Source organism: Sparus aurata, chromosome 2, assembly GCF_900880675.1.
Source record: "Sparus aurata chromosome 2, fSpaAur1.1, whole genome shotgun sequence".
Lineage (NCBI taxonomy): Eukaryota > Metazoa > Chordata > Actinopteri > Spariformes > Sparidae > Sparus > Sparus aurata.
Genome location: NC_044188.1, coordinates 30788289 through 30814275, shown reverse-complemented (window position 1 = coordinate 30814275; position 25987 = coordinate 30788289). Strand labels below are relative to the sequence as shown.

The window sequence follows — 25987 nt, the reverse complement described above, 5'->3', positions numbered from 1 at the left end:
CACCAGTCTCTCCATTTCCTGCTCTCGGAGCCTCTCCTCTCGCTGTCGTCGGTGGTATTCCAGCAGCTCGTCCTCGTTGTCACTGATCTCACTGATACTGTTCTTCCTCTCCCTCATCCCAGGGTGGGGCCTACCTGAAGACATTTTCCGATGGGTCCTGGGGCTAGCTACGGGGGACGAGCCAGGCAGGGAGCCCAGACTGTAAGCAGGTGACAGGGAATTCCCAAAGCTCGCCTTCCGTACTCCCGCACCACCACCACCCTCCATCATCATAGAGGTGGGTGACGGACTACGGGCTCGGATCCCCCTGCTGCACGAGGGCTCCTCCGATGTAGATCCTGACTTGCGTCGGAGCCTAGGACTCTCAGGGACAAACTTGCCCAGACCTGAGGGACTATCTGGAGTCCTCAATAGGGGGACTGTCCCCGGGAGAGCCCCTGGGAGTACCGGGACGCCTCTCCGAGCCATTGACGGGCTAAGAGGTGGCAGCTCTCTCATACTGCTGCCCCCTGCACTGCCACCGTTCAGCTCCATGTTCCTCCTGGCCATGCGAGGGCTTTCAGGGGGCTGCAGTGAACGCTGATGCTGCTGGAGCGGTGATCCTTGGATAATGTGGACAATGGGGTCCAGGGGAGGCTGGAAGGCTCTGCTGGGTTGGGAAAGCTGCCTGGAGGGGCTGGAGGTTAGGGAGCCATCAGCTACACTGGTCTGCTCTCTGAAAGGGCTGGCAGGCCTTTCCTGGAGTACCGTGGTTGTCTTGGTCCTGGGACTAGAGGGCGAAGGGGATGGACAGGTAGGGAATTTGGGAGTGAGTCTGGGGCTACTTGGCACAATGTTTCTACTACTGAGAGATTCAGTAGAGGACAGAAGGGGGGTCTGTCTGGGGCTCTCAGATCCATCTTGGCCTAGCCCTCTGCGGCTTGGCTTGGGGCTTGAAGGAGCCTCAGTTAGGACCTTCCTCTGCAGCCTGGGGCTTTCCTGAACCTTCTGGCCCACCCCACCACTGCTAAAAGGCAGAATGGTCCGTGGCTGGGGTACAGGCGGAGGCTGGGTGGTGAAGTTGTAGCTAGAGGAGCGTACAGGCACTGGCGGCAGAGAAGAACTCTGGTCCTGGGGTCCTCCACTAGGAGACGGGCTGGTAAAACTCCCACTGCTGGCTGCTGAGGGAGAGGAGAGGGGAGAGAAGGGAGGGGATGTATTCTCATAGCTGGACCCCACAGACATGGCCCCTGGGCTGGTAGGAGGGGACAGCAGATACCGGCCCCCTCCGTTCACCATAGGAGACAGAGGGGAGTGAGGAATGGGCTGGCCCCCAGAGGGCTTTTGGCCCTCCGAGGAAGAAGGCTGGGGATCATCCATGACTAGGGAGTCCATGATGTCCTGGAGGTCCTTCTCAATAGAGCTGACGATTGCACTGTGCTCAGACTGGACTCTCTCTCCAGGAGCTGGGGGAGACTGGACTGGACTGGCCTGGTGGTTCCCATTGACAAAGCTCTCCGTGTCTGAAGGAAAGACGACAGAACATGTGTCATCAGGCTTGTTGGTAAAAAGTACAATATGGTCATATTAACTTTTAGTGCAACCATGTCTGAATTGGGAGACCAAATTATTCTCAGACATATGAATCAAAACTCAACCATTTCAAATCCTGCTGGGCTCCTGACACTTAATAACACTCGCACTTCCAACAAATATGTTGGCCCTGACAATGTAATATCATAGGGCAAGGCAGAGCATTGGTCAATCATGTATGTCCTGGATCAAATTCTCTGTAGATTACTTTGTAATAGTACAGTTTACCTGGAAATGTTACAGACGAAAGATGAACTGATTGTCACCATGATATATTTCCTGTTTCACACCATTACAAACCATTTCTGTATTGTTTTGTTCCCTTAAAACTCATGGAGAGAGTGTAATACAGCATTATCTATTGATTACAAATCATCCTTAAGGTGTAATCCAAATCTGCTAAATGACCTCACCGTACCTGTCTTTCCCTAGAGGTCGTCATGAAGGTGATAAACATGACATGACTCTGACATAGGTCTATTTGGAATATGTTTCCTGACAGGGGGCCCACCTCCATGCCCATTTGTAAACATGCTACTTCTAACTAAGATATGTCAAAATCATCATCACCAGCCCAGGGTAGAAGCTTTGAAAGACATGTAGGCATGAGGACAGAGGAGGGATTAGTGCTGAGGAAAGAAGAAAGGACACTGGAGATGAACCGACCGACAGGCCTGTGCATTGGCTAGAGAACAGGAGAAAATGTGCCTACATAACCCAATTACTGTGTGGCCCAAAAGCACCGTAGAACGCAGGCCGGGTAATCTAATCTTTACTGTCTCTCTCTACTGTCAGCATAGTAGATTACAACAGAAACGCATGGCCACGTGGGAGATTCACCAGCATGGCCCGGAGGCAGGGATCACAGCACACACCAGGTTTTATTAATGCTGAATGAAATCTGTTCAAATGGACGTGTTGATAATTACAGCGTGGACCCATCAAGGCAAACACTGACAGAAGACAGGAGAGTAGAGCCGTGACGTCTAACAGCGAATTAACAACATTAGAAATCATAAAAATGACGGTGTGATCGAGCAGATGACATCACAGATGCTGAAGAGAACAGAACAAACTGTCTCTTCATGGAGGTGATGTTGGAGAGACATTTCCCAAATAGCAAAACTGCTCTAAAATATAGAAGCTTCACAAATAAAACATTAGCTGTGCTTGTTCAACAGAGATGGGAGCAGCTTCCTGTCCTCTCCCCTGTAATGACACTGCCATACAATGAAGCTCTGCCTTCATGACAGCCTGGCCACACTCAAGCCTGACAACATTTACATACAGCATAACGGTCTGCGCGCTGTCACAATACAGCATCCTATCCGCTGAGCAGCGCATCAATGTCAATGTCACGGCGTCTCACAGACAACAAACCGGCGTCATTATGTACAGTCAAAACGGGGGTGGGGGGGAGCTACCGTTTGCTCAGAGGAAGCCTTTGCAATGATGTCATGGGAAACACTGTCGTCTCGAGTACACCATGCCAAACTTCATTTAAAAATCAAGTCATTTAATGTAAGCTTTTGTGTAGGTAAAACTGAGAGTCTGAGATAATTATATTTTGAGACGTTTTGTTTCATGCAAGGACTTCTAAAATACGGCGTCAATGCCACCGTCAATATGTTACATTTTCTCAAGCATATGGTTGATCCATCTGTAATTTCCCCAGATTTTCCCTCCTCTGAACACATTGTGATATTGTGACCACGGCGAAGAAAAAATGATTGTTTTACGAAATAAAGGACATATTTGTGGACCACCTGTATGCTGAATAATTAATGAAATTACAAGGAATCGCATCAAGTATGTACCGAGGTCCTGTGATGTGTGCACCTTTCCAGAATAGCAAATGAACATTAAACCGATAGATTTTGAATGGAGTTTGGCGTGTGACCGGTTCGTATCACTTCCCTTGCCCACAGCTCAGGCATTAAGCAATAGGGTTACTCACATGAAGGAATAAAACTGCGACCCGGTCAGTTTCAGTGCGGTTCACCTGCTACATGACACACACTGAGGCCCACACCCTCCGGACACCGGTTACAGCCCGGCTGTGTCGGAGCCCCGCCGTGCCTGGCTCCACACACCGAGGGAGATATGGAGATTCAGCACCGAGGTGATACTTCAGCCGGGGGTTGGGGTGCTAGGCACCGCCGCTGCTTACCGTACCACTGGCGTCCAGCTTGTTACAACGTGACACCGCTTTTCCGGTGAGGACTTTCAAGATAAAATCACAACAGACTCGTGAGTCCACTTTTAAGACACTCCTCTGAATGTGCTATCGAGGACGACTACGCGACACATGGTGTGTCTCTGTTTATGTGACATACATTCTAAATATAAGTCTACACATGACCTCTGGAGCTCTCTGAAACTGTCCACTCTCGACATATCAGAACTTTACATCTTATTTTGAAGGTAAATTCGTCTTACTTCCGGTGTGATATCTACCTCTTTGACGTCGCTCTTCCTGTGCACAGTGAAGTGAACTACTGCGAGATTTACAGCTCTGTTCTAACGGGTCACAGCAGATTTTACGGCCTGTCACTGTTATTGTCTCCATGATGCAGATGATGACGCTTTTAACAGAGAAAACAGAGAAAGCATCGAGAGAATACTCTTCTGAACAGCCAACCGGGGACTACACTGTTGTCATCGAGTGTGATCCTCGGGTCAGTGTTCTGCAGCCATATGAAAAGAGTTTTTGATGGAAGTTCATTCTTTGAAATAAACAGTAATTTGTGTGAAGATATCTGTCTGCAAACACACAATGTCAAGTGAAGCCACAACCATATTCCACCAGACCAACAACTTATTTGAACTTGTCCACAACACACTAAGCTTTGGCAACCTTCAAAAGCCATCAAAACATATTTCAAAACCATGATGGAGGAATTATTCAGATCCTTAGTAGGAATACTGAAGTATCAAAATGTCACTTAAAGCTCCAGTGTGTAGGATTTCTGTGGTATTTGGCAGGGTGACTGCAGATTGCAATTGCCGACTGAATGTCTCACCCTGCCTCTACAGCAGATGCAAAAAAAGAATTGTCCCTCTCTATGGCCAGTGTTAGGTTTGTTCATTCTGGGCTATTGCAGAAACATGAAGGCACAACACAGTGAACTCTGTGGAAGAGGAAATCATTCTAAGGTGAAGAAGGCACAGCCATTATTGTCTTCAGCTGATTCTACACTTGAGAAAACATGATTATGAACGTTATATTCCATTTCTGCCAATATTAAGGTATCAAAGTAAGTTAGGGGAGGTCAAGGTGAAAGTATTCATAAAGCAGAAGAATGGCCACCATGAGTGTTACATTATGACATAATATATTATCAGATTATTATGTGTGTGTAAGCATCATTTGACTATCGAGATGGAGCACATTTCTAACTATTTTTTTTTTTTTTTCTTCTTCCTTCTTTTTGGGCCTTTGTATGGCTTTATTGATAGGACAGCTTCAGAGATGACAGGAAACAGGGTGAGAGAGACGGGGGCAACACGCAGGAAAGGGCCCCAGGCCGGAACTAGGAGCCCGGGGCCACTTCAGAAGGACAAAGCCTCTGTACATGGGATGCCTGCACTACCAACTGGGCTAATGGGCGCTCCCATTTTAACTACTTCACACAGTCTCCTGTTATATACCAGGCAGCTGGATCAATAGCAGTGCATCTTATTTTCTAATATATGTAGTATAGTAAGCATGGAGTGGAATGTAGTGGATAGTAAGTAGCTCAAATGTATACTTGCCTACAGTTAAATCATTTTTATTCAGATTTCGATTTTGATTCGACTAGATTCGAAAGCACAGGTCTTTTTAAATGTGTCTCTCCATGTTGAGAATATAACACAGCATGAACACATCCCACACATCAGTCCTAAGTGCAGTTAAAAGATACTAGTGTGGAAAAGTTCATTGAGTTAATCAAAACAAAGAACTTTTGAAGAAGTTAAGTAGAGAACTGTAATGTTATATGTGTCTGTGTTTTGCTCTCTGGCTGAACTTTTCCATAAAAAATTCTGACGGGAACCTCATTGATCCCAATATGGTGAGATATTAAAGGGGAAAAGGGATTTTCCTCATGTGGGTTTACACTGGTTTGGAAATGAAAATGAAGTTGCAGGGAGAATGAGGTGCTGAAAGTCAGAAAGATTCTTTATTTGGTGTCCAGAAATGTCCGGTCCTGTTTTATTGACGAGCACTTTGAACATCAGAGATTCAACATGTGGTGGTGCCATTCTGCAACCACAATAACAATCAGCTGCATCCCAAGCATTCAGCTCTGCCTTCAGTACCGCTTTCTGCAGACTGTCAAGCGGCCAATGACAGACACAGCAGCCAAATCGCAGGGAGATAAAAGGCCATCAACTGAAAAGGACGGTGGCTGGGCACAGGAAGGGGCTGCAGGGGGAAACCCAGGGAGGGCCGACAGCAGAATGGAACTGGAGCTTTATAAATAGTCTCTGAAAAAGATACTGTAACTGCAGCCGTCGGCCACTGAAGCAGCTCGGAGCCACAAAAGCCGTCTGCTGGCCTGACAGAGAGGCACAGGAAACGTCCAATCTGTGAAGAGGCGGTGGCTGAGAGACGGCTGGCTGAAGACAGCTGGTCAGCGGGCCGTCACCGACCGGGCAGAGCTCGCCAAAACTAAACAACAGACAGGTGAATGTGACCAGCATCGCAAAAGAAACAGTGCCACTGCAGTGTTTCAAAACCACAGAACATAAAGTACTTCTTGTTTAAATGTACAGTCACACAGAGGAACTGTGTGAGAGCTGATGTTACTGCAGCTCATCAGGATGCACGTTCAGCTGGTCATCACAAACTGAAAACCACATCTGACTACCTTTCCCAGATTCAGGTTATCTCTTTGTTTGAGATATTGTGACATGTTGCTCGCCTCACTAAATGTAGAACGTGACCTTTTCTATGTGATGCATGCTTAATAAGTCTAATATTACATTTCAGAAAAATGTCATCATTCCTTGTGATGTTAGTGGACAGGCTATTTATACAGGCGCGCTCGGAGGGATCCATAACTGGAACCACCACAATCCCACAGTCACCTTTTTCCACCAGTTGTACTCCATCATAGATTAGAGTCACCTAAATACAGCTGATTTCTGAGCAAGAAAAAAGTCCTGCATCCGTCCCTTTATCGGGATCTGTACCAAAAGTTAATGAGGTCTATTTTGTGCTGTCCTCTTGTGTAATCCTGCAGACAAACCAACCAACCAACAACCTAACAGACACGGGTGAAGACAGTAGCTTTGGTTGTAGTATAACACTCACTCAACACTCAAGTACATATTTGCACCAATTCAGCCTCAATGAATAAAAGGTAAAGTTACTAAAGCCAGTGTAGGCATCTTACTGAAAAAAAGAAACAGTACTCATCTGACACTGCAGAGATCAAGTTAAATCTCTGGCCTAGGACATGTGGGAAGCCGGTGAGGGATCCTGTCTTTGTAAAGCACTAATGCCTCCTACACACAGCACAGACAACAAGCAGGTGAAGCTTCTTATTTCCTAATAATTATACAGTTGGTTATATAAATACATTGTTGTGAGTTATTTGTGAAGGTAAGTATAGAGATAATGAAAGAATGTGTACTCAGTTGTACCTTTATAGGATACAGTTCAAACCTGAAGGAACAGAACTGAGCCAAAATTTTAACCTCTAATGTCCAATAAAAAAACCAAAAACATAACTGGAACGTGTACATGGAATATATTATGCAGTGTGCTGAATACAACCATGCTGCCACCTCGGCTTGTTCCTGTATCAGAAACGCTTCTGTTGCTGCCAAAATGCCGGAATCAGTAGGTCATTATGTTGTTTGATCGGTACTCTGTGTCCGCCGATATAAAAAGTTGTGTGGAAAAGTAAAAATGGTATCTGCACATTTCTAATACTACCACTGTGACATTCTACAGCAGCCCTACTCTGTCTTTGAAACTGTAACACCCGGCCCAGGTATTTCAAGTGGGCATCGATTAAGATTGAACTGCCTAATAGCACAAACCGACCTGAATGCAGTGAATCAGCAGGGTTCAGCCCTGATGTAAGTGTACTATAAATTGATATCATTGTTTTATTTCAGATGGAATAGCTGGAAAATGCATATCCTTATAAAAAAGAACATCAACAGGGGTTTTGCCCTCGGTGACAGTTCAGAGTTTATACACAGATAACGAGTGTTATTTGTAGATATGACAGATATGCCCAGATTATCATGGGAGTGGTATAAGCAGGTTTCATCTGAATGCAACCTAGGAATGCATAATTGGAGAAAATGGTACGTTTCTAAACAACGGAAGGCTTTCATTACTGGATCAGGAAGTCGGCAGCAGCCAGCATGCCTGTGTGCTAAACTTATCCCCCAGTGGCAGGCAGCATCAACGGTAACAGGAGGGAAATAACAAGATGCTATGACAGACCGCTGGTGGTACAGCTAGCCAAGAAAAGGTAGCGCCAGGAGGAACACACACACACACACACACACGCAAGCAGCTGAAAACTTTGCCTGGAGACGCAGAGGAATGAGATGCTCATAAAACATGCATGGTGTTAACTCCAGCTCCGGGTCCCAGCTGGGCACCCGTCAGCCTGCAGGGTTCAACGGGTGCTGCAATCTTAAAGGCTGATGCTTACAACAACGGGCTTGTAACAGAGCCGCAAACAGGCAGAGGAGGCCATTTAAAGGAACAGTCCACCCAAAAAGTAAAGCTCAGTCATCATCTACTCCCTCTGTGCTGATGAAAAGTCAGGTGAAGTTTTGCAGTCCACAAAACATTTCTGAAGTAGATGGAGACCCAGAGATCACAAAGTGATCTGAAAAGATGTTATTTACACCCTCAACGTGCGGTCGAGCTCTTGCATCCACTTCAGACTGGGGCAGGCTAAAGGCTTTAAGCTTAGCAGCTGCAGTAAAGTTTTCGGCTTAAAAAAAAAAAGGTGAAAAAGACATCTTTTCAAGACAATTTTGGCTCTTAGGGCTTCTGAAGACTTGGATTACACCTGATGAGTTGTACAGAGCCATTTTCATACTTTAATACTCTCAGACCGGAGAGGTCATTGAAAGCAGCTCAGCACATTCTTTGGGTGGTTTTACAGCTCTTACTGTAACAGAACTCAAAACGTTATGTCTTCAAAGTGAGAAAAAAAACAGTGAATGAGTAAAATAAAACCAAAATCTGCCAAAATAAGGAAAAAAGGCAGGTTAACAGACTGTTACTACACTAAAGCCATAAATTGCCCCACTATTGTAGATCATGCAGACTGCCCTGTGCCTCGACACTTCCTCCACTCTTGCCAGACGATAAAGTAGGAGAAATGCTGAGGGTTTACTGCTGAGCAAACATCCACCTGTAAAACACACGGCCCTGCCGCCCCACCTCACCACCCGTCTGCTGGGGTCTGCAACAATCCGGCCCATTCATTCACACAGGCCAAGCTGAAACTGGAACTTCAGGAGACAAACAGTCTTTTTAGGCTTTATTAATCATGTGACAAAAGGTCAGTTTGTCTTCATCCACTCTGGGCCTCCACTGGTTGCGCAAGAAGGAAAACCCTGACATGATGTTTCAGGTAACACCGCTGAAAATACAGCAAAGTAGTGAATGGAGCGATACGTATGCATACATGATCACACGTACCTGGACATAGTCTGTAGTCCCCGGCGGAGACACTCCCTCCCTGCGGCACCATGCTCTTCATCCTGAAGGCTTCTTCAGGGTGGTTGAAGCGAAAGTAGGCTGACTGGCCAAAACACAGCATGCAGCCTGCAAAACAGCACGTTCATCGTTTGTATTTTTCTCACAGAGGGACCTTATAAAATTAACATCAAAGTTCTGTGAAACGTTTAGTGTGTGTGTGTATCTCTCTAAACTGAAAGAAATGTGGCCCCACAAAACAGTGACGTAAACCAAAGTGTGAGCAAGGCCTACCAGCGATCCCCAGAGCATAGATGATAATTTGGCGACTGTACCCCATTAACCAAGAGAACTGTCAGTTAGAGGTGGATGAGAGGATTGATGCAGTCTTGGACTGTATGCTAAATAAGAAGCTAAAGCCAGAGAGACACTGGCTTAAGATAGCATGAAGATTGTGAACATGGAGGAGCTTGCCATTTCTAACCATTTCCTGGTTCTAGCTTAATATTTACTGTCCTCTTTTAGGTCTCGGGGATAGAGTAAATCATTTTGTTTCCAAAGGAATAATCAGCCTGTGTGTGTGACTCTTAATAGCATGTGGCCTACAGTGGGCAGAGACACAGAGGACTGTTCTCATAGGAGCAGGCATAGGAGTTGTTCTGACAGCATCAGGAGAGAAAGCAGTGCAAAGTGTTCAAACAGGAACCAGTAAGCATGCAGGCTGTGCTGACTCAGACAACACTGTGATCACCGTCATCAACACCAAATAGAAGCAAAGCATGAGGGCACAGTGCAAGTCACAGTGTGAGAGCGATGGATGAGGCCGAGCTCACAAATGGACATGGGAGAAATTGCAGCCAATATCAAAGAGGGAGATATCATATTAGTTTGGAACAAAAATGAGATATTCCTAATTTGCACAAAAACCTACATTTGTATTTACATTTTAAAATGTTTTCCTCTCTGGGAAGCAGGAGGCTGCATCTGAAGTGGAAATTCAATTTTAATCAGGCGAGTAACCAACATCAAATAAGTCTGTCTTCTCTGGCTAAATGAAATCCCATCGGTTTACACAGCAGGGCTATCTGATGGGCCTCGCCCCGACATCCTGCCTCTACAGGAAATACATCCAATGAAGGAGATAAGATGCTTTAAATATGCTGTTTGGTGGGTATTTAGGCCCACAGTAAACAAAGTGACACAACTGAAACTTCTGTCAAAGCGACATTCAATTTGCAGGATGTTCATTGGCTTTGGCAACTGTGCCAATCCATAAAGCCCAGAGCTTAGTTCAGCTTCTCAGGTGATAGAACTGCTGTCAGCTCACCATCGTCAGGCTGACTTGTCGCATACACTAGCATTTGTTGTTGTTACGTGTTGATAATACATGGAGTGCTTTTATAATATAGTTAATGAGCATGATGCTACCATTTTAAGCTGCACTAATCAATATTTTGTGATAACAATGGACTGATGGACATGAGTCAAGTCATTACAAAAAACTGCGGTCATAATTTGCGGTCCCAGTGTTCTGCAGCGTCTCCCTCTGCTGTTCTGTACCAGCTCAGCTCGCTTACACAAGTGAGAACAAGTGAGACAACGATGGAAAACCAACCAGGAAGATAGTAGAGTCAAGTCAAGCTGTAACATGAAGTGGAAATACTGAAAGGTAATAGAACCTTCACACACACAGTTCCCTCAGCTCCACACAGTGATCTGACAGTCTCTCAGCTCGTTGGTTTGGTTGTATGGTTGGCCAAAAAAACAAAGACTGAGCTTAACAAGTGTGATCATTGAACTTACATTCATAGAGCGGGCACAAACACGACTCCATATAAATGATAGTGTTGCCTCATATCTGTTGGATGTGTAGATTACTGTTTCCTAGCTGGTTTGACAAATCAGCTTTGAACAGTGATGTCAGTGTTGTGTTGGTTTTCAGTTACAGGCGCTCACAAATCTTTTCCATCGTTCACTATAACACGACAAACACACTCCGTCTCTATGGTTTTATCAATCGGATCCACTTACCACCCTGGTCTGAAACGTCAAAGCACGTAACGCACATAACTAATTCAGCCCCTTTCATGCGCCACCAGCTCAATAGCAGATAAGCAATCTCATGTTTATTGCTTTCTCAATATAGCACCATTGTCCCGCCGCGATACGAGGGACAGGTCTTCCGCCGCGGGCAGAGATAAGATCCCTGCCTGTCGTCAGCAGAGAACACGAGGCCTGAGGTAAAGACACAACCTCCTCCATTACACAAGAGGCTGCGGTGATGGACGGCAAAGCCTACCTGCCTTTTTCACCTTGGACGGACACACACGGACAGCTTGAGCGGAAACCACCTGATCACATCATGGGCTGAGTGACTATGATGGGAAACTATGTGTTTGTTCAGCTTGTTCAGGTGGTGTTATAAGCAGCCTTTAGACCAGTTTGTCCAGAAAATACAGTATATATGCTAATATTATATTCACACAGCTCTTCCTGTGCAGGCCCCACACCTATCTAATGTCTCTGGCCTGTGGAGGAAGTTCAAGTGCTCCAGACGAGGGACAGCACTGACTGAGAAACGTCTTGCTCACCATGCTGGAGCAGCAGCTGTTCTGTAAGGAACAGAATTCAATGACCTTTTGTCAGTTTGCTCATTGTGGTTGACAACGTTGCTTAGTAGTAAGACTGTATGATAGATGACTGACATCATCTTCTTCCCTCACCTCACCTGTACCTCTTGTTTGGGAGGCACTCATATTTTTTTCCGTTAAGCAACTATTACAAACATCAAACACTAAGTAATTGTTTGATTTTTTTTTCTTTATGTGTTTGAAAATACAAATTAGTGTCAAACCAGCAAAGACCTGGCGCCCCTTCCTGATGTTTGAAGACATTCACAGCGGTACAGACAGTTCCCCCTCCTGCGCACAGACGCGAGGTCTGCTCAGTTAGTTAGTCAGGACTTCATCAGCTTGTGAAGAATTGCTGACTTGTACAGTGGTGGTGGTGTGAAGCACCAGTTAAATTGATACTTTACGCTGGTGCAGTAAATGCCAAATGGCTACATGAGCCACCTAAAGGCTGCACTCTGCTTATTTGCTTTAGTATGTCTTTTTCACCAACACTTTGTGCATGGGGAGTGAAGTTAAAAAGGCCGGTTTTTAACATTTCCATCAGCATTTCCTTCGGTGGTTACGACACCATCCTCAACATAATTTTGGTTGGTATTTTCCTAAGCTCAGATTGTTTCTGTGGATATTTGGAAGATGAGTACACCATTAGTCTGTTCATGAAAGGGGAAAAACAAAAAAAGATGCTGAATAGGACATTTGAAAGCAGTCATCAGGATGTTAATTCCGCGGTCTGCAGAGCCACGTCAGCTCAGCCGCCGTGTCTTCATGCTCTCCACTTCAGCAGTCATCCGACTCCCTCACCTAGCTCCTGTTTCCTCTGGATTCTGCCAGCAGCGCTCTCCTGCCTCTGCCTCCCTGACTCACTCACAGCACACACTCCTACATCTGACTTGCACCAACATGATCTCCCCGGTGAAGATCAATTCAGTCACTTCCCACCAAAATGTTGGTTAAAAGAACGTAGCTTGAAGCGGCGTCTGTCTGACACAGTCATGACAAACTCATCTCTCACTCTGAGATCTGGAGGGGTTTGGTGATGGCTCTGTTGCACTCTGTCATTTTTACTCAGCAGTTCTGTCAGACAAAGAGCCTGTGTGTTCGAGGGTTTGGGAAACAATGATGAAAAGGTTAATAACTGCATCTCTGACAATTAATGAAGGCTACACTGTAGCAGAAAAAAATAGGCCCCTTTATTGTATCAATGATTCATATTTCAGTGTTTGACTGTAGAAAGCCTTTAACTGAAACATGTATCTGCCACGTATAATCTTGCAGAAACATACAGTGTTGATGTCCCCATCAGCCTCGACTATACTTTGAGAGAACATGTAGCTTAGCGAATGTAAGCATGCTAACATGCATCAACTAAGATTGTGAAGATGGTAAACATTTTAGGTTTACTACTTAATGTTAGCATGTCGCTGTCATTGTTGCATGGTTAGCAGGTTACTGTTAGCATTTAGCTCATGGCACTGCTAACTGCAGCCTCACAGAGCTGCTAGCACAGACTGGAGACTTCTTTAGTGACTGAAATCATGGCTTCCTGTTACACTGTAGATAATACATGACAGACACTGCAGAAATTCATTTTAGTTAGCTAGGTAATTTCATAGTTTTTCTTTAGCTGTTCAAGACTACTAGAGACTAGACTACTACACCCAATATACTTCTGCATCTTCACACTTGAGAATTCTGGGCAGACAAGAATTGTCACATCCAACTGAAGATGAAGTTTAATAAAGTTAATAAACTAAGACTTATTCTGGCACCACACACATAGCAGAGTGGCGACCGATACTCTGGGATCGTGCATTCGCCCAGCATATACAGTAGTAACTGCACCAACAACTTCCATACACCGAGTGTGTGTGTGTGTGAGTGAGTCACAGTAATGTTCAGTGTGGTGTTACTGTGGAGCAGCAGGCCTCAGCGGTGCAGAGGGAGGCTGCTGCAGGCTGACGGATGAGGGAAGACGTTTCTCTTTCTCTGCACTGTTCTCTCAGCACAAACTGCTGCTGGCAGCTGACACTCACTGCTGGCCCAGAGGGAGGCTGACCCTGCACCTCAGCAGCCTACAGGCCTGTGTGTGTGTTTATGTGTACTTGTGTGTGTGTGTGTGGTCACTGGCAGATTAGAGGCCACCAGGGATCAGCACATGATGACTCGACAAAACAGAGCACACACACACACTGTGTGCACAGAGAAGCTCCTGCTCATTCAGGAACAATGGTGGTGTGTACTGCCGTGCACTGTGGGACTGTATTGTCTTCTGTAATGATGACAGGATGCAGTGGGAGCTTAAGGCATCAATGAAGTCTACTCACTTATTTAATTGCAAAATTGATTTAACTACATTTTTATGGGATTCAAATAGTTTGCTCGTTTTTAAAAGTACATAGCTGCTCAGTGAAAACCATGTATCTTAAACTATCTACTTCTTACAAGGTGCAATATGTAACATAGATGAGGACACTTTTAGACCTGGCACAGGGATGTATGTTGGTGGTTAGTTTCCTCTGCAGGGTGAGACAGCTGGAGATTCATGTCAGAGCAACGGTGGGAAACAGCAGCGGCTACAGTGGTGACTTAATTTAAATTAGTCATATGCCAATTCAGCAGACATCGCCCAACCCTATTCAGCACGTCCCACTTATGCATTATATCCCACAAACATATGTTTATGCTCTATTATGATATATATACAAGGGTGAACCAAGGATGGGCACTATGGCCTCAAAATAATATCACAGTATTTTTAGGCTATATCCCGATTTAATATATATCTTGATATCACAATATTTTTTACCAAAAGAACTCAATATCAATAATGTTCAATATTGTGAGGAAGACTATTGATACCCTGACAAAATATGAACACACTGAGTTGTTTGATCAATAATCATCAGTAATGTAGGTATAATGAACAAGTTGGTAAAGACAAGTTTGAGAACAAGAGGAACAGCCTGGTGAGTTGAGGAAATGACATCACTTCACTGTAATGGACCTTTAACACCAGGAACACTTGTGTCATATTGACATAACCGTATCCAAAATCTAAGACCATACATGTATGTATGATAGCAACATCTAATATGTCTATCTATCATCAGTGTCTGTCTACAGCAGCATGTGTATTGGACACAAGATGCATTAGTGTGCACGAACTAACCAAAGATCAATGAGTATCGACGAGTGGTTAAAGATGAGGAGGATTCAGGCAATGTTCCGCCAGCATAAAAAGATCTGAGCAGCATTCACCTGACTGCTGCTGCAAACTGAGCCTCCCTCCTGCTGCTGCTGCTTCTTAAGGATGACACCCTCGTGCTCTACAGATGAGTGCGTTCATGTGAGCGTGGGTGGATTCTTATTGCTCCAATCTCAACATGACATTTGCCGTTTTACTTCTACTTTTCATTCACATATCATGACATTTGGAAAAGAAAACGGGCAGTAGATACAACCAGAACTGACCTTTAAACATTTACGGTTGAATCACAAATCAAAGCGTCCATACATGCAGCTGAACACCTGCTATTCCCCTCATCAGTTTATCTGCTTTAAGCTTTCAGTGAAACGCTGTCGCTCAAGTCCATCACTGGCAGTCTCTCGATGCCAATTAGCACTCATCAATTCAGCCATTACAACACCACGCAGCTACTCATCATGATGGATCCTCCCCGCAGCGAGGGCACACTTCAGGGAGCATCAGACAATAGATCTTCACAAAATACGTGTAGATTTATGATCCTTCGGGGCGCGGGGCATTTATCCAGGCCCCTGGAACGGTTCAGAATGTGGAGATGCTCTAAAGGTTCCATGTATCATATTCAGTGAGGAGGAGGTGGGGAAGGCTGGGATAATAAATCATGCTGTTATTCATTACAGAGCACCCACACAGTGTTGACACAGAGAAACTGCACTGCTTCATTTTGCAATTACAAGAGTGAAAGGTAATTTAATGGACGCAACTTGGTGTAAAGTCAATAAAGTGGATATGAGTGATGTACGAAGAGACGTCTGCTGTGACATTTCCATCCTGAACAACATTTAGGACCAGGAAAGCAGCTCGTCAACAGCTTATCTCAACCGTCTGTTTCTGGTGTCCAGTCTCCACCCAGACGGCCCTTTCCAACCTTATCTCCAGCAGTGCACGGAATCAGCTGCAGACACACTGCTCTCATATGAAACAGACTGCCGGGGCGGGGGTGGTTAATGAGGCCAGAGAGATGCCGAACCCTAACCATGCAGAAAAAAATTAGCCACACCTCAAACCACTAAGTCCTTTATTTAGACTGGAGGGGCTTTCAGAGAGAGATGTTTGGGATGAGTCTGTTCTTCTGGCACGTCTGAATGTTGCTCAACACATAAGTGACTTTATCTTCTCGATAACAGGAGTCAATATTTGTCAGTTCGCCTACCGTTAGCTGTCCAGACATCACCTAGCTAGCAGTGAGTTCCAGCAATGACGTGCAAAACTGTACAAGCAACACGCAGATATACATTCTTTCCCTTTGCCATATCAAGCACACGTCTCCCTCGGTGGCCCGCGAGAGCTCTGGTTTTAACTTGTGAGGCATCTCCCTTCAAAGGTCGCGTTCTCTACATCGATCAGTCATGATAGGAGCTAATCAGCTGAGGTGACAGCAGAGCTGAACCCAGGGGTGATGGAGGCCGGGCGCTCTGCTGATCAACTTTCCCCACAGCGAGCAGGGTGGTCCCCTTGAGTCCCAAAACTTGCAGTCAGGTATGAACCCTCGACCCTCTACCACAGCAGTTTGTGAAACAGGGATGAATTGTGATCTCTACAATGCTTGTGCATTAGCACGACATGTCCATTTATTTCATCACATTGAGCATAAAGTGGAGGTTAAAATGGAACATTCGTGTCCTGTACATAAAGAAAATTCATTTTGTGCTCAAGTGCTCTTGTTTTGTTGCTTGTACCTCACCTAGATTGGAAGTGATTCATTCGGTAAAAGAAGACTTGGTGCAGGCATGAAAGTGTGCAGAGAGTCCTGAACTGTTACTGTCCATTTGTTTCATTGTGCACAAATCCCGAAGATTAGATGTGAACCTTGGTTTCAATGAGGAATGCAAACAAGCTACTTTGGCTGAAGTGAAGGACAAGTGTTGAGACGTGAGCTCTGGTTTGATTAGAATACCACTGAATGGGTTTCTGCAGATAAAGATCTGCATGTTGAGGCTGTTTCTATTTTGCTGAAACTAACAATTTTGGTCTCTCTCCCTGCAAGGACACAGATTTACTGAAAGCACTTCCCGTCAGTGTGATGGAAAAATATGAACATGGATCTTGGGGTTTTCCCCTTCTTTCTGTTCATTAAATCAGCATGAATTGATTTTTTTGTCACATTGATATATTATCACCCTATTAAGTTAAATGGTTGCATTGCATTTCCATATTATTTTCCCAGCAGGGGCAGTTTGGGGTTTTGTATACTTGGTCGTGCAGCCGGGGAAGCCAGGGATTTGATCCAGTGACCTTCAGATTACTGGACGACCCACTCTACCACCTGAGCTACAGCTACCCACAGCATGAAGTTGATATAGCTAACATGTAAGCCAAGAACTGCTTATTTACGTATCAATCAGACGAACAACATCCAATTGAGACTCTCCTTTTAGCTGTATTTTTGGTCTCCACCAGCTCCTCAGGGAGCTATCTGTCTCGTTACTTGCTAAATGCTCCACAGTGTTCACCAGTTCACCTCTACCTTTGTGCGTCTGCCTTTTGTTGCTGAGCAGGAAGCTTATGGTGCTATCAGAGCTTTATCATTGGAAACAGCTGCCTGCTGCAGCGAGTTACAAAGTTAAAGTGAGCCGTGAGACCGAAACAATCAGCTGGCAGAGGCCAAAATGCTCATGCACTTTTCCCTGTGAGCAACCTGTCACACATTAGATGTCATCGGTCAAATTCATTCTGTTCATATGAGCACAGGGAAAAGTGCAGTTTTAAAATGAGTTCTGGCCAAATACTCACAAAGGTTTAGATGGAAAGGAATGATTCGATCCTGACAGGTCCCATTCTCTCCTCTCAGCTCACAGGCAACACAAACTTTCCCACCATCATTTCTGTGTTCTATTGTGTGTGTCTGTGTTCTGTTGAATATATTTAACACATGCTCAAAAAAGATGGATCATACCTCGACAACAGATTCATCACAGATCATGTCTCGGCCTGCAGTCTTCATGCTTCCTGCTGATGTTGCCTCTGTTGACAGCCTCATGAAGACTTCGGCTCTTACACAACAGCACACATCTTGACTGCATTATCCTCGACATCCATCCAGCTGTTTTAAACTCCCAATGAAATGAAACATTCCCTCTGGTTTTCCATGGTAGTATGTGTGCAACTACTTCACAGTAAATTTAAAAGAATCTACAAGATTTGTTAGTGCCATTAATTTATTGTTTGGAAAGCAGAAAATCTGTTTTCTATCTCATGGTCACGGCATGGTTCACACTAGGAGGCATAAACACAAATTCCAACAATACACCGAACGGATTTTTGAGTATTGCCCATTCAATTAATGAATTAATTTCTCTCACCATGTCAGATACGGTTTATGTGTTTTACGGATCCATACATATGAGAACTCTCCTCACAGAATATACAGCAGCTATAGGGGCACTGTAATGCACTTTCGTTTAAAGAGTCAAAAGAGAGAGGATTAAAAAACGAAATATATTTTTATAACTGAACTGATTTGAAAGGCGTTTACACCCTTTCTTAAACTGAAATCTTCACCATGGCTGCTAAGCTAAAAGTGCTATTGTCCACCAGAGGTGTTAATCTTCACTGGCCTCACGAGTCGAATGCAAAGCGTTTCTCAGCATATAGCCTCCTCAATGATCTATATTCCTGCACATTGCTAATTTTTCATCATTTAAAGTCCTTCAAATAATCAGACGGCAGCAATCTAAAGTTTACAGAATAAAAGTTTGTTGTAGTATACAATAATATTGTCTTCACATGGCAGCTTCAAGATGACGCCTCTGTTGGCTCTGCTGCACACACCTCTCTCAGAGCTAAACCGCAAAGTTGACAGCGCCTCCCCGGCTTGCTGTAAGTTATTATTTCTGGCTGCATTCGTTAACTTCAGGTGGAAAATGGCTAACGTGATAAGTTATCATTGTGAGGCAGAAGTCTCATCCAGTTCATGATTCCCAGCAAGTTCATAACAGATGTCTGTTTAAATAAATACTTTTTTTGTCACTCGCAGAGGGTCTCTGCCTCGCTCAGCAATGCCGAGACGTGACTTCATCGTCCAGCTGAGGCCGCACAATCATCTATCAACACAAGCTGCAGCCTCTCAGTTACACTCTGTCTCTGCATCGATCTTCTTCTTCTGCATTGTGGTGCATCCTATAATCCAGAAGTTTCCACACGTCTTGGTCCACCCTGTCCGGAGTGGGTGCACGAGCTCAACTACATGTCGAGGGTGTAAATGACGTCTTTTCAGATCAGTTTGTGATCTCGGGGCTTCTGGAGAGTCAGATTACAGCAGACCAGCTGTATGGAACCATCTGATGTTCCATTGGTTGTTTTTTCCGTTTCAAAACAGTCCCTGGCTACTTCAGTCGTTTAGGAGGATGTGGACTACAAAACTTGACCCGACTTTCCATCGGCATGGAGGGATGGGACAATGACTGAGTTTCATTTCTGGGTGAACTGTTCCTTTAAATCTTACTCCAGAGACTTACAAACAGCATGGATCAAGTTAATTTGTATTATACTCCTGTCTTTTATTGGTAGGAAACAATGGCTTTGCTTAAAAATGTATCTAGTAGGAGGTTGGACATCGCCAACATTACTGCAGGGACTGACTATAAAACAGCTTTACATTAGTGAATTGAATCCTTTTTCAAACATTAAATAGCAAACCATCAATCAGCAACAGCTCATTAGCGGTGATTTGGATCTGTGCTCTTCCTGCTTGGTTTCATGTGCAGCAGTAAAAAATCATCTGGCACGGCCATGTTGGCTTGCGCTATTCAGAAACACACCAGTATCTCTTCTTCTTCTCCTCCTCCCCTCCTACATAAGAACCCTCTGACCTGATATAAGCATGTCAGGATTCTTCCAAGAGCCAGCAGTTCAGGATTTGGTTTCATCTAAGGCCGAGCTCAGCAAAACCAGCCGCCGTACGAACTGAGAGCTGTTTAATCAACGGCTGTGCAGGAAAAGATGACGTATTTTCGTAATTGCAATGAAGTCATACAGGGAAGGACGGACGGGGCAATGTTGGCCTCACAGAGAGGAAGAGGAGTGGAGGTGTGTGCATGTGTGTGTGTGCTGTGACACCCCACCCCCAGTTAATCAGTTAGATTGATTCCCGGACCAGTGTGCGAGAACAATTTCACCCTCGACACCGCAGGACCGATCGCTCTAATCACTGGCTTCATCACACTGAGTGCTCTCTGAGTATTACTGCAGCAGCAGCATGTTTCAGGCCTGCACTGTGCTCCACAATGGCTCCACTTCAACCAAGAACCAAACAAATATCCAGCAGGGAGACGCTTTAAAAGTGCTGCGTTAAAGTATCTGAGCGCTGTCATTCATTATGGCTAGGTATCAAGCCTTTTATCTGCATGGAGATAATTATATGGCACCTTTTCAGGAGTGAGGACACATGAAGAAAGTCAGGACCTTCACACAAGGACACTTCAACCCAATTCTCTAATAAAACTGCAGGAACACACAAGTGGATTAAAGAGCACATACTGTAATGCAAACAAGGGTTGATGCAGATTGAGCCAAGGTGAAAATCTAGAAATGGAAGCTGTCAGTCAGTAAAAAAGAAAAGACTAATGTGGTCTTACCATCACTGTCAGTCTGCCAATTATTCTTTCAAACAATCAATTAAAGACTGCCCGTCACAACGTCATAGAGCCCAATATGCCATCTTCAAACGGCTCATTTTCTCTGTTGAAAATCTAAAGAGATTCAACTCCAGCACGGCTGCCAAAATAAAATATTGGTATCTTGATTGACTACCCTCATTAAAGAATTACGGAAAGCCTTTCAATCAATTCAGTTTGGAGCATTTGAACTAGAAAACCTCCACTCCACTCAGCAGAATGACCTTTTCCTAATTAAAGATGCTGCTATAACTCTTCTGGATGTGAGATTTAACACAATTAATGAGCTGTTTTTCATTCAGGTTACATAACTGTTACACAGCAGTCCATATATAAAACTAGAAGAATAATGAAAAGTGAAATAGATGGGAGCTGCTGACAGTAAATCAGGGGGTATCGTTTAAAACTGTTTCTTTAATACCAGAGCCGACAGGAATGATCAGTGTAAACCTTTGTGTGGTTCTTCTGGGACCACTCAGGTCAGTCCACCTTAATGCCAAATCATGCCTCAGGGTACTGTGGCATTAAAGGAGGAGTGGTTCGCTGCTCCTGTCTGCTCCAGCTATCTGAAAAGTGTCTGTGGACCAAATATTCCATCATCTCTCGAATAACATCTTTTTCCTTCACTCTGGAACGACCACATTAAATCTTTCCAGTGTGTTGACTAAACCTCAGGAACATTTCCCAGAAGATCAGATCAGAGGAACCAGAGGTGGTCAGAGCGAGAACGCTTCACATACTCCCACAATGAGTTCATGCAGTCAGGAGAGTTTCTTCAAGTCCTGCTCACATGTATCATCATGTAGAGTTCACTTACAGAAACAGTGGCTCTGTGGAGCAGCACATCATGGCTGCGGCTTCATGACTGCTGTCACATGTTATTCCCTCTGCACCACTGGGAAACCATATTTTATCTCATGCACGCATGGTCACAGGACAACAGGAGAGCGTGCAGACAGGAATGAAATGGGATGAGTATTGGTATCAAAGCGTTGTATGCAGTTCTGTCAGGTCTTTTTATTGGATATCTCTCAGATGAAGTTTCTGATGGCAGGATTGAGACAATCATCCCAAATGAGTCCAAACTAACTGCAATCATCAACTGCATTAAAAAAAAATCTGATTCTGAGGGATCTGGACTAAGGCTGCAAGATTAAACAAGCTCAAACCGGGCTTGTGATCAAATATCAACTTCGGTGATCAGCCTCGTACATTCCTACTTGATATGGACAGATCTCACAGCCTATCACTTGGCAAAAATAAACACAACTGCAGCCAGTTTCCAGCTTTCGGTTCAGCGCCTGGCTGACTTGAATGGGGATAAAATCATTTAATCAGGCAGCTCCTCGATACTTTCCAAATGTTTTTGGACCAAATAGCTCAAATTCTGACAGTAAAACGAGTCAGTTCACGGGGGCTGAGAGGCTCAAAGACACAAATGTCTTTTTGGGTCCGAGTGCATCACGTGACGATACAATTACACAGTTACGCCACTATGAAAACTGTCTTGGCACTCTTTCTCGGGGCTTGATCCCGCAGAGGAAGTTCTGGTTCTGCTCCTGCATTCTGCCTCTGTGTGAGAGGAAATCAGAAGACTGCAGAGTACAAACTATTGTTATGACAAAGCAGCGTTTGCCAACAATTAACATGTCTGATAAAAAGTTGTAAATGTCAGTGTTAAGAGGAGGAGGAGAAAACTAAGGAGACACTGACTGAATGGATGAGGTCATGGATACTACAGCGACAGACTCAAGCAGCTTTGTCTTCGCATGCACTCTCATGCTGAACAGCCAATCAGAGTGATTTCTGTCACCCACTGGCTCCGCCCCAATTTCTCCTCGCTCAATTGGCACAAAAAGGTCCCACTTGTAGCAACAGTGCCGGACGCGCTGCAAAGACCACGTCCACAGCCCCACTGTCAGGGTCCTAACAGCAGATAAGAAGAATGGGCCTCATTCACCAATATCTTCTTAAGAATCTTCTTAGATTCTTTCTTAAGTTGTTCTTAAGAGGTTCCTTAAGAAAACCCTACGTCAGATTCACCAACTCGTTCGTAAGCCTCAGAATTGTTCGCAGCTGTGTTCTTACATTGATGAAAGCCGCAGGAGTAATATATATATATATATTTTTTTTTTGTTTTTTTTATGTGCTTGTCTGTGTTAGATTTATGTTATTTGTTCTTGCCCAGGGACTACAGATGAAATTTAGCGAGGAGCTAATTCTGGTACGGCTGAGAGCCGTGCATTGTCCCTGTTAAATAAACTAAATAAAGAATATGCTATTGTTTTGCGGGCCTTGGATGGAGAAATGACACGTATAAATAGGGTGGGGGGGTTACTAATTGATGGCATGTTTCCAATTTACTTGATTTATCTTAAATCATTGGCACATTTAATTTATTTTAGAATTGAAATTCTTTGTAAATTACCAAAAATATGAAATAAATAAATAAATGAATAAATATGACAGAATTATCACTGTAATATTGCATTTTATTGAACTACACAAGAGAAGGAAACACAACCATGCCAACATGTCGGCACTGAAATGTGCGTAAGAGTACTCCTGAGTGTTCGGAGGATTTGTTCTTGCCTAAGAAAAAATCCTAGATAAGAAAAAATTCATGAATGCCACAATCTTCGTAAAATCTTCGTAAGTGGGACTTAAGAACTAATTTGTTCATAAGAACGGTTCATGAATGAGGCCCAATCTTAGCATCAGCAAACTGCAGAAATCTTTAGGATGTCTAAAGTTTGAATTAAGTTAATTTTATTTCTTAGTAGTTCAACTTTTCATTTGAAAGAAGAAGAAGGTGCTATTTCTGCTTTCAAAATGTACACCGTGTGGCTTTGATAAAGCAGCTTTAAATCCCAAAGCAAGTAGAAACTCAACACATCTATAAACAGCTTAGAAAATATGCACACAGTTATTTACAGCACCCTGTATCGTCTGCTCGAAGAAAGCTGGGAGAAGATCTTTGGTACCATGATGGGAGCACTACACAAACTGTATCGGCAGCTCTCAGTCCCAGCAGTAAGCAGAATAATCACTGTAACGCTGTTTATTGATGGAGCTTTGCTACACTTCACTCCTCTCATCTCAAAGTGCATCCTCCGCACCAACTCTCTGCAGTAGCTGATACTTGAATTCACTATTAGTTAACTGTGAGGAAAAACTCAGGTCCTCATGGGATTTTATTTTTTACTGTTGTGCGTGACAAACAATGGCGACACCACTAAACCGCCAGCGTGGGACGTCACTGAATTACGGACGTGCTGCAGACAAAGAGATGCCCAAAACTATGGCTGACGGTTGCTATGGAAAGCTGAAGGTTTACAGCCCAGCAAAGGCCAGGGAGTCAAAGCCACCAGTTAATCAATGACTGCCTTTCACCGAGCCAGGGGTCCTCAAACACAGACGCACATACCAGAGGAAGATACTGTATGGGACTAGACAGGAGAGGAGAAGGAGGAGAGGAAGAGGAAGAGGAGGGGGCTAAACCTGCATTCCCATCATGTGGCAATAACCGTCTGAAGAAAGAAAGAAAGAAATAATAATAAAAGGTTGGAAGAGGTGATCGCATGTTGGAAGAAGTCTAACGCCAGTGAGATGCCCTGATAGAGGATAACTGGAGACAGCGGTTGCTCCTAGTAAGCTGCTTCTCACACACACACACACACACACACAGAGCTGATGTTGAGCAGCTAATTCAGTTCCAGTGTGGATCACACACAAAGCTCCTGACCTGGCATTTCACTAACTGAGACCATCAAACATATAATTTGTTGGGATGCCTTAAAAATCTGTCACTCTAAATATTTGAATTCATATTTTGATATCTGTTCTTTTTTTCGTTCCTAGCTTTACCAAAGGGTTCTGTAGCACAGACGGACCTACACAAAAGGTTTTTACTCGTCAAAATCAACTTTAGAAATCTGGTTTCAGACTGCAAGCAGAAGTTCTCCAGCAATTTGGTACTTTCAGTAAACTGAGGGGTGGACAAGAGACAGAAGAAAGACAGTCAAACTCAGTGGAGCAGCAGGCCATTGTTTCACAGAGTGCATCCCTCCTGAGCAATACACAGAACTTCAGGTGTAAAATCTGCATGTGCTCATTTAAAACATCATCCACGTCCCCGACAGGATGCAGCATCCAGCAGGCTGTCAGCTGCTATCTCTAGTGGGCGCTCATCACGGTAACGTGTCGCGGGCTGGTTACCGCTTGTCTGAACAGATGTTCCCTGCCCCCCTCCACCCCCCCTCCTCCTATTGTCAGGACAACTGAAGCCAATCCCCTGCTGTTAAACATGCTCCCAGAGGCAGATGGCCACAGGCCGGAGGATCCATCAATATTAAACCTCACTGTGGGATCTACATGTGGTTCAGAGGTGAGCTCTAGACAGTCAGTTCATCTCGTGGTATGCTCTTTGCTGCTGGATGCATCTGCATTAAGGTGTGTTTCATAAATGTGCACTGCTCGTCTGCGTGTTGGGTATAGATTGTGTCCTGTCAAAATCAAATTCAACTGAGCCAAACCCATGCATCCAAACCTGTCACTAACTGGCAACAAGCAGGTCCAGGGTCAAAGACATCCTCTTGAGCTGACCAGTGTAACCTCGCTGCACAGTTAGAATGATCACACCTTCCTCAATTTATTACACTTCATCAGGTATGATTCAGATTGTTTTCTCCGGTGCTTCAAATCAAAGGGCTTCTTTTACAGAGGTCTCCTCTGTATACCAATCCAACTGGGTTTATATTGGCAGTCTAATTATCCTTCTTACAGTTTCATTCAGCTTAAAGAAGACCCCGATTCCATGAAGACACTTCAGGTGCTACTTTCATTTCAGTATGTATTTTGGATGTCATGCTGGCTGCAGTAAAATGACATTATGAATAATTTTGTGCAGATTCGCACACTGGTTAGCACCTGTTAGCAGACTGTGGTGTGCATACACTTTTTATGTTCCCTTGGTGGGCTGTTTATTACATTTACACTGAGAATCAGGACACTCAAACATAACAACAAGGAGGAGTACATTTCGTGTACAATCCTTGACTTTCCTGCAGAGGTCACAGGGAAACGAGTATGGATGACACTTCCAGTTTATTGTGGATCTTCATATCATTGTATATCATAAAACGCTAACTTACAAGCGGCACTTTCAGCGCTTTAGCAGAGTTAGCTGTAGTGGGCTAAGCAATATGTTAGCAGACGCTAACCTAGATCATCAGGCGTG

At 44.3% G+C, this 25987-nt stretch overlaps 1 protein-coding gene across 9 annotated transcripts in view; it reads right to left on the bottom strand.

Annotated features, from left to right (window-relative positions):
• Positions 1 to 25987, bottom strand: part of phldb1b (pleckstrin homology-like domain, family B, member 1b) — a 131466-nt gene that overhangs the window by 50202 nt on the left and 55277 nt on the right. For 8 of the 9 annotated variants that reach the window (XM_030396997.1, XM_030396989.1, XM_030397017.1 and 5 more), the window contains 2 exons: positions 9239 to 9364; positions 4 to 1502 (listed from right to left, as the gene is read on the bottom strand). In XM_030396997.1, coding sequence (XP_030252857.1) covers positions 4 to 1502; positions 9239 to 9364 — 1625 coding nt within the window. Of the gene's footprint in view, positions 1 to 3; positions 1503 to 3529; positions 3777 to 9238; positions 9365 to 25987 lie in introns of those variants that run through there. The other variant, XM_030397043.1, reaches the window with a different exon arrangement.